Below are 10,000 nucleotides of genomic sequence, written 5' to 3'. Positions count from 1 at the left end.
AAAAGCAGACCAGCGCCTACATGGGAAGAGTCACAGCTTCTACAGGAGGAGAGGAGACTACAGCGAGCTCTCCACGGGACCAGTGCGTGGCTGCTATGCTGACTGCTCCCCATTAGGACCAGTCCAGTGGTTCTCGTCAATGCCATTTTGATTATGCTTGCACCTCTTGGTTCTCCAACACCTCAATGTCACTAAAAACGAATAAGCTTCAGACCTCCCAAAACAAACTGATACGACTACTACTTGGCCTAAACCCCATGACCCTCCTGATTCCAACACACTTTTGCTAGTTTGGGATGGCTCAGGGTAGAAGACAGGGTTAAGCAAATATCATTGGGTTTGGTATTTAAGACACTAACTGCTCTATAGTACTTACTAACTGCTTCTCCAGAGTGAGTGACACCCACAGCCACAACACGCCTACAATCTGGTACCCCCCACATTTTGCACAAACATGGGAAAACATAGTGTGGAATGCCCTGACATCATCCATGAATCTAAAGGATGTGAATCACTGGCTTCTTTCAAAACTGGCCTGAAAAAGCATCTGTCGGAAAACTACAAGTGGAGATAGATATTGAATCCCCTTGAAATGGGGGGCCATACACTCCCGCTGTTTTTTCCTTTTTCTCCTTTGTAAATATAGCTAATTGTATCTGTTGATGGCATGTACTAATGTGTTAATATTCTATGCTCTGCTGATGAATTGAATACATACTGTAGGACCACGATGGAAACAAGTCCCCAGGGCCCCCTTTTAGCCCAAGTGTTTTACTGTAACTCCGTGCTGTTTACATTTTTGAGAAATAGTAAAGCATTAGATCAATCAAAAAAAGGACCCCCATAACTCTGAGAGTGTACACTCTTAGGGGTCCATTTGGTTTTTTCAATTCTATAAAATACAAGACTACCAGTAAAGAGAGTAACAACGGAGATACTATAATCAAACAAACACAAGTTTCCTCCCAAAAATGTGAGGGTTTTATATCAGGATAACTTGCTTGTGCATTGTGGTCCATAGTCACCGATACAAGCATCACAAATCACCGTCCACTCTCAGAGTGAAATCAACACTCAGGATTTTACTGTGAGTCATCTACTTATTCTCATATTCTCTGTCCTCTCTCTCTCTCTCTCTCTCTCTCTCTCTCTCTCTCTCTCTCTCTCTCTCTCTCTCTCTCTCTCTACCACCCTTCTCTCCCTCTCCACTCATCACCCCATCCATCTCTCTCTTTCTCTCTTTTCACAATGACATCATGGTAGCAAAGGAGCCATGCTGAGATGATCATAGTCAGACATCACCCCACACACACACGCACACGCACACACACACACACACACACACACACACACACACACACACACACACACACACACACACACACACACACGCTCGTTCTTCCTCCCTCCCTCCTCATCTCTCTCTTTCTCCAGAAAGCAGGAAAGCACTCATTCACAATCAACAACGCAGGTCAAAAATGTTGCATTTCTGCCTCTGTGTGTGTGTGTGTGTGTGTGTGTGTGTGTGTGTGTGTGTGTGTGTGTGTGTGTGTGTGTGTGTGTGTGTGTGTGTGTGTGTGTGTGTGTGTGTGTGTTGGTAAACTGGGTGTTCTGGGTGATTTGTCTAATAGTTCCAGTATGGGCCGTTATAAAGAGCAGACTGTTTAATTGTAGCCCGGACTTAACGAGCCTGTAATTACTGTAGCCTTGTAATGAGTGGCAGCTCGTTAACTGCTGACTAATCTGCACTCATTAGTTCAACACTGTCTGGCCTGCCTCTGAACCGCTATTCACACACATTCACTCGCTCACTCGCGTGCGCATGCACATACACACACACACACACACACACACACACACACACACACACACACACACACACACACACACACATACATATTCACACACAAACAGATAAATACACGTGGCCAAAACACGAGCGCACAGATTTTGTGAAATGTGTGTGCAAAATGACACCCCATGTCCATCGACGTGCACGCACACACGCATACTTCTGTATGCACGTGTGCATTTATAAGTAAGTCTTGTCAAGCCATGTGACCAATAGGGCCTATCTCCTGTAAATTCACGAACACGAACTGGACATGTCGCTAGTACTGTATGTCGCAGGGCAAGTGCCAAGCACGGAGGCATTGGGACACAGGCATTGGTATGACCCAGCCGGGGAAATCGACCTCCCAATTTCAGGGCGGACACACAAACCACATGGCCACTGCACTGTGTGAAATTGTGAAATTCCCTAGGGCATGGGTCTTCAACGTTTTCAGGCCAAGGACCCCCTAGCTGAGAGAGAGATAAAGCAGGGACCCCCTCTATATTATATAAAATTGTGTTTCAGATAAACGTTTGCTGCTTTTTTTCCCTCTACACCTACAACTCTTCGCCAAAAATTGCCGATGTACAAGCTCACAACGCCTCGCGCTGCGAGGCGTTGTGAGCGTGTAGATCGGCTATTTTTGGCTAAAGTTCTCCTTAGAAAAGGGATGCTAGGGTTCAAGTGGTTCATGTAAAAAAAGAAAAATCATATCACAAAGATTTGGCGGACCCCCTGTAGTAACTTTGAGGACCCCCTAGGCGTCCCGGACCCCCTGTTGAAGACCCCTGCCCTAGGGTCCCTATTCTGGGGGCAAAAATAGCAGATCTACAAGCCCGCGACGTATCGCAAGGTGACACATTGTGTATAAATCTGCTATTCCCGGTGGAAGTATTTCGCGGAGGGGGAAAAAAGCATGAGGCCTATAGTACAGACCCCTGTGGGACTTCGGTCAATGAAGTATGTAGGGTTTAAATCAGGGGTCTTCAACAGGGGGTCCAGGACCCCTAGGGGGTCCTCAGAGTTACAACAGGGGGTCAGCCAAATCTTTGTGTGATATTATTTTTTTTTACCTTAACCACTTGAACCCTAACATCCCTTTTCTGAGGAGAACTTTAGCCAAAAGTAGCAGATCGGCTATTTTTGGCAAAGAATTATAGGTGTTGAGGGAAAAAAGAGCAGACCAAGTAAACAAAAAAAAAGTTTAATCTGAAACACAATTTTATATTATATAGAGGGGGTCCCTGCTTCATCTCTCTCTCAGTTAGGGGGTCCATGGCCTGAAAAAGTTGAAGACCCCTGGTTTAAATGGTTAATTTGACAGTGACAGAGAACACATGGACGTTCCTACCTGTGTAGATGAAGCGGCCCGGCGTGCCCTTGCAGAACTGCTTGGACTTGTAGGACAGCGTCACCTCCACCACCCCTGGGATGTGTCTGGGAGGGGTCTGCACCCGGATGGCGTGAGGCGTGATCAACTACGGACAGACAGAGAAAAACATGAAAATGTTTGAGAACCAACTACTGAACTGAATTGTGAGGGAGAGAGAGAGAGAGAGAGGGAGCAAGAGATAGAAAGAGAAACCAGAAGAAATCATAGAGGTGCGCGGTGTATGGTTTTAGTGTTTCACACTGATGGGTTTTCGCAACGCAAGAACAATCTCGCGCTGATAAAGTTTCACAAATTGAATTTGAATTTTAGGATGGCGGCGGCGTGAGTTAAACAGAGCGCTGTGTGGGCTGACGGTTTACCACTAACTGACAGATTAATTTGACAATCTCTTTTGTCGCGCAGCTAACTCCTCTCATCCACAGCCACTCGGGATAAGAACCCTTATTTCCGGAGGACACAGGGAAACTTGTCACACGGTGTCAGAGGAGTGATAAGAGGAAATACCCCAAATGTGCTGTTGAATTTCAAACTGTCTGACGGCTGCCTGCTGCCTGATTATAGCCGGCATCCTTCCAAGGCAGCAGGTTTAACCCATTAAGACCTGAGGCCCATTCTACAAATGCCTTCTAAATCAGGGGTTTTCAAGCTTTTTCGTGCCAAGGACCCCCCCTCACAATGATATATATTTGGCCGCGGACCCCCAGAAGAGAAGATTTGTGTTTATAAAACTTATAGCTGCATTTTTTTTAGAACTACTGTTCTAAACCACTGTTCTAAATCCTAAGAGTTTTCTGAAAAACGTATGTTACTATATATACAGCTAAAGTCTAAAATGTCACAGATGCTTTCCTGATTTTAATGGGTTAATGCGAAAATGAACGGGATTTAGGGCCACAGCTATCAATGATTTTCTTGATTTTTTTTTTTTTTTAACAAGTAAATCGAGAAGCAGATTTTTATTTGTGCATGACACACAAGGGTGTTGCTTTTCATTTCACAATGTAATGCTCAGTCTGTGTGTCCTATGCAGCTGACATGGTTCTCCAAATAAATGGGAAGAGATGGAGTACCGTAGTATTTGTTTGCTAGTTAGATACGGCTGTCGTTAGTTAAACTGAATATTCCTCCTGACACATCCAGGAAACCCACATCCTGGGTTTCTGCTCACAATATTTGGGAATTTGGGGATTTAGTTGCCTACTTTTATGGAATCCTTTATTAAAATTGTCTCACGGGAGGACCGACCGACCACGTCGTTACGCTTATGTCACCATGTCGCCCCGTAGCAGCCCGAACCTCTAGTATAAACTACGATATTAAGATACGTAAAAAATAAATAAATCTTTCTGCAGTCTTTCCTACACTCCAATAACTTCCGAGACATTTAGTTCCCAGCTTTAAAATAACATTACTTACATTTGACAAATGTGCCGTCATTAAAATCATTTGATATAATAATGTTTGCACAGGACTGTGGGATATACTACCAAGGATATCGTTACTGTCGAAGTGGAAACCTAATATGTCCAAAACCATTACTTTTCCAGATTCAAATAAAAAAAAATAGCCGATCTACAAGCTCAAAACGCATCGCGTCAGATCAGATATTTTTGCCACTTTTGTGTGACACTGTAGTATGAAGTAGGGCATTATTTAAGAACAAACATAACAAATGTGTGTATGTTTGTTTACAAACAAACAAACATACGAATATCTTTGAAAGAATATGGAGATAAAAAGTTTGTGGTTGACAGCAACAATATGCTGCCTTCAAAATGGTTTGAAAGGAGGCACAGTTAGCAGGCACCTCCTGTGCAAACCTCCGAATGGGACAGTCGTCCATGCCTTCCTGCCTTCAAATGCTGCCTCAGAAAGCAGCAGTCTTTTTTTTTTTTTTTTCATTTGAGACGGAGCCAATGTATTGTCCCACGGCATGTGGACCAAACCCCACCCAACTGGCACTGGAGCAGGCTACGAAAACAAACAGGAAAAAACTAAAAGCATTTGCGTGTGACCTGACCCTGTTCCACACAGCTATAGACGCACAGAGGGGAAGACTACACACACACGCACGCGCGCGCGCGCGCGCACACACACACACACACACACACACACACACACACACACACACACACACACACACACACACACACACACACACACACACACACACACACACACACACACACACACACACACACACACAGAAAAAGACAGTCAGACTAAGAAATAAACCAATCGACAAAGAGAAAGACAAATGGGGAAATTATTATATATTATAGATAGACAGACAGACAGACAGACAGACAGACAGACAGATACACATAGGCAGACAAAGAATAATACCTGAAAAAGGAGGTTTTCTTTCGATTTCTGAGATATCATTATTTGATGAAAAGCATCAAATAACTCATAAATAAATAAAAATAAATAAAACCTAACTCACAGCAAGCTGATGGCTTCTTTTCAACAGGCATACAGGTACTTAAGCCTAAGATATAAAGGTTCATAAGTTAAGCTCATATTTTTTGAAAGATTGTGAACACTTCAAATCTTTGAATATCTAACTATATAAATGGCGAGCGACTTCCGCACCCTAGGTGCGACACCCCACAGCTCTGTTATCGAATAAACAACGCACCGCCAGACCACATGTCGCCAACTGACTCGCCACGGCGGCCGCGCTGAATTTACGCCTCGCGTAGGGGACCTCTCATTGCTCACTACACCTTTTCCACCGCGCAACATAATTAATTCTACTCACCAAATGTCAGACAAAACGGAAGGGGAGGCAGCTTCGTACCGTTTACCGTGCACACCACCGACACCGCACGGCGACGGGTTTCGCCGAAACAACACGAGCGGCCGCCATTGCACTCTGCCCATGTCCTCCACAACAGCACACACACAGCTCCTTTGCTTCAACCCCCCCCCCCTTCTTACGTACCTCCTTTGTTCCACCCAGGCCGTTACTTTCACTTCACTCATGTCTCGATCACAATATGTCCGTCCTTCACGTGCCATGTTCATCCCAAACACAAAAACAAACAGCCACAGCCACAGCACAGCACGCTGCCCAGGGTAATATGGTAAACAAACCTGCCTAGGTTCATGACACCACAGGACTCGACAGTGATGTCATCATTATGCAACCCGGAAGTACAAATACCAAGGATAGCTCAGTGATGTCAGTCGGGTTGCCAAGTTTGCTGCCAGGTTTTAAAAAACAAGCGACAGAAACAAGCAAACCGTGCATGAAAAAAAAAAAAACTGCCGAAGGGGTCCGCCATGTTCCAGGGGGGTCCCCGGGGGTCCCAACACTCACAGGGGTCGGCGGACCACCAGGGGGTCCGCGGACCACCAAAGTAACAATCACTATTAACATTTTTTCCACATTTTTTTTTTTTTTTTTTTTTTTTTTTTTTTTTCTTTTTGGACATTTTTACTCCGGCGATTTGGGTACCCCAATATACACGCACCCACGCTGGGCCCCGTGCGCGGCTGGGGTTGAGGGGGGCGTAGCCCCCCGAAACTCTAGTATATATATATTTTAAGCGAACATTTCTACCTCAAATCTTTGCTTCTTTGGGTTCCTATATAGCATAATTAAAACCTTTTCAGATGAGGGTCCACGGCCAAATACGTATCAATTTGGGGGTACTTGAGATGACAAAGTTTGAGAACCACTGTCGTAAGACCTCACTAACTCTAAACCCAGAGACTAAGAGAGAGTCTGTGTACACACGTTACTGTGTTAAAGTATGACTCTCAACACAGTAAACAAACCCTTCAGCTACTCTCTCTCTCTCTCCCTCCCTCTCCCTCCCTCTCTCTCCTTCTCTCTCCCTCTCCCTCTCCCTCTCTCTCTCTCTCTCACACACACACACACACACACACACACACACACACACACACACACACACACACACACACACACACACACACACACACACACACACACACACACACACACACACACACACACACACACACGCCCACTGTATGCATTCAAAAACATGCAGAGATAAATTGAACTCCCACGAGCACACGTAGAGTACATGCACCCACATCATGCACGTACTGTACACTTAGAGACACATGCAGATGGTCACGTGGGTTGATACTGTTGTTGTTGGATGCCCGCCACGGTTGCCACCGCACGCACGCACATGCACGTAAACGCACGCACGCGCACACACAGTTTGTGTGTGTGTGTGTGTGTGTTTGTGTGTGTGTGTGTGTGTGTGTGTGTGTGTGTGTGTGTGTGTGTGTGTGTGTGTGTGTGTGTGTGTAAGTGTGTGTGTGTAAGAGAGAGAAAGAGAGAGAGAGACAGAGAGAGAGAGAGAGAGAGAGAGAGAGAGGGAGAGGGGATACTTTAGGGAGGGAACTCATTAGGGAGTTAAACAAACACACGGAAACATGCACATACACAAACCTACAAACCTACAAACACACACACACACACACACACACACACACACACACACACACACACACACACACACACACACACACACACACACACACACACACACACACACACACACACACACACACTCGTTCGCTGAGTAAACAACCAGTAGAGCGGTTGAAACAACATGCAGGTCCTCTGAGAACTCTCTCTCTCTCTCTCTCTCGCTCGCTCGCTCGCTCACTCGCGCGCACACACACACACACACACACACACACACACACACACACACACACACACACACAACACACACACACACACACACACACACAGTATACTCAGACAGACAGACAGACAGACAGACAGACAGACAGACAGACAGACAGACAGACAGACAGACAGACAGACAGACAGACAGGTCTCACCTCACTCCAGACCAGCATGGTGCCAAAGATGACCTGCAGGCCGTCGAAGAAGTTGTCGCCTATGATGATCACTGTGGCCCCGCCTGTCGTCCAGCCCTCACTGGGACTGATGGCCTTAATGCATGGAGCTGCTGCATGGAGGAGAGGAGAGGAGAGGAGAGGAGAGAAGAGGAGAGGAGAGGAGAGGAGAGGAGAGGTTACACTGTAGCCCCTATATACTTTGACCTCTTTATTGATAAACATAAGTACAATACATACATTGTCACACAGTTATCAAAAGCATAAAACGCAAGAAAGCCAGCGGCTTATTTCCATTGCAGCCCTTTTACATTGTTCACAATTATGGGGTCATGCATGAGGTGATGAGTGCGTGTGTATGTGTATGTGTATGTGTATGTGTGTGCTTGTGCGTGTGCGTGTGCGTGTGCGTGTGCGTGTGCGTGTGCGTGTGCGTGTGCGTGTGCGTGCGTGCGTGCCTGCGTCCAAGCCCCCATTGGCGCAGGAACACCACACATCAGAAATATTACATAGAAACATACAGTAGCCTTAGTGAAAACCCCTCACAAATGTCTTTTTATGGATAAAATAAATGTGCCAGTTGCTGCCATGAGTTAAGCTTCCAAAAATGAGAGCCCCTCGCGGACACAATAATTTACTGGCCAGCATTAGGTCATTATTTGGTACGCAGAGGTAATTATTTAAGCTAAAACAATAGCACAAAAATGTCTGCGAGGTTTGAGGGCTTCTTTCACAATGCCAGAGAGCAATTGTTGAACATAATCGCTGGCATGGATACATGTCGTTGCTTTCAGGCAGAAACCTTGTAACTCCATATTTTTACTTATATGTTTACGTTTTGTTGTGAATGAATGCCCCACTTCATCATACAAGAGTGTTGCACAAAAGTAGTGAAAATAGCTGATCTACGAGCTCACAATGGCTCGCAATTTTAAACGTTTCTTAAAATAATAACAAAAAAGGAATGGTTTGGACTTACAAGGTATCCACCCGACAGGAATGATAAGCTCATGTTTTTTTCCTCATACTAAAGTACATCGCTGGCCGTTAGCTAGGTTTAAACAGGCCCCATGTAGCTTAACAGGACCCTCGAGTGTCAGATTGCCCGCTTATTAACGACCGATTCAACGTCCAAGTTTAAAGTCCAAGCTAAACATTTTGGTCCTGGCATCGGACTGGACATGCTGCGGGGGCTTCCCCCCGAGTCCGTGTCCAAATCTGAATGAGCGAATTAGCATGTGACGATTTCTCCATTAGTGATGTGAGACATGTCAACGACAGTCCAGCTGAGTCACGAGTCACTCTCTTGTCATATAGTGTGTCATCTTGCATGTTTAAAAAACTGCGGTTTAATCTTTCAACAGTTTTATCTGATTTCTTCTTCTTTTTAGCACCTACCCCCCTATCCCTCAAGAAGCCTTTCCTTTTGCCAGGCCACCATTGTAAATAAGAATGTTCTTAACAACTCTTTCACTGCCACGGACGACTTTTACGACTTTTTCGTTTTCAGTGGTTTTCCACCAGCTGGCGCTGTTCTCTAACACAAAAGTGACCATTTTCATCCTCAAGTCACACAGATCCAGGAGAGCACGTGCTCGATAGATCTCCACCACCATTAACTGCCTGCTTAGCGTATTTGGGGGAAGGGCTGTATCTTTTTTTTTTTTCCTGCATTTTTGACGAGACATGCTGTATTCAACAGCCTGTAACAAGCACACGGGGGGTCGCGATGACTTTGTTTTTTTTTCTTGTGCGAAGGCACAGTGAAACCCTCCGTGTTTAGCAACCGTTGGGGGAACGATCATACAGTAAATAAATATTCTGTGACTAGTTAAAAAGGTAAGTAAAGGTAATTCGCTGGCAGTGGGTGATTTATTTATTTATATATATATATCTGGCAGTCAAAAAGTTAATGACTT

General features: G+C 45.2%; 1 protein-coding gene across 4 annotated transcripts in view; it reads right to left on the bottom strand.

Moving 5' to 3' along the window:
* LOC311057066 (transcription factor COE1) overlaps window positions 1-10,000 on the bottom strand; it is a 142,400-nt gene that overhangs the window by 39,661 nt on the left and 92,739 nt on the right. For all 4 annotated transcript variants that reach the window (XM_084073963.1, XM_084073964.1, XM_084073966.1 and 1 more), the window contains exons 9-10: window positions 8,064-8,194; window positions 3,186-3,312 (exon numbers count right to left, since the gene is read on the bottom strand). In XM_084073963.1, the coding sequence (XP_083930089.1) occupies window positions 3,186-3,312; window positions 8,064-8,194 (258 nt within the window). The remainder of the gene's footprint in view (window positions 1-3,185; window positions 3,313-8,063; window positions 8,195-10,000) is intronic.

This window comes from Gymnoscopelus microlampas, assembly GCF_963454915.1.
Source record: "Gymnoscopelus microlampas genome assembly, chromosome: 12".
Classification (NCBI taxonomy): Eukaryota; Metazoa; Chordata; class Actinopteri; order Myctophiformes; family Myctophidae; genus Gymnoscopelus; species Gymnoscopelus microlampas.
This window is presented reverse-complemented; position numbering and strand designations above follow the sequence as displayed.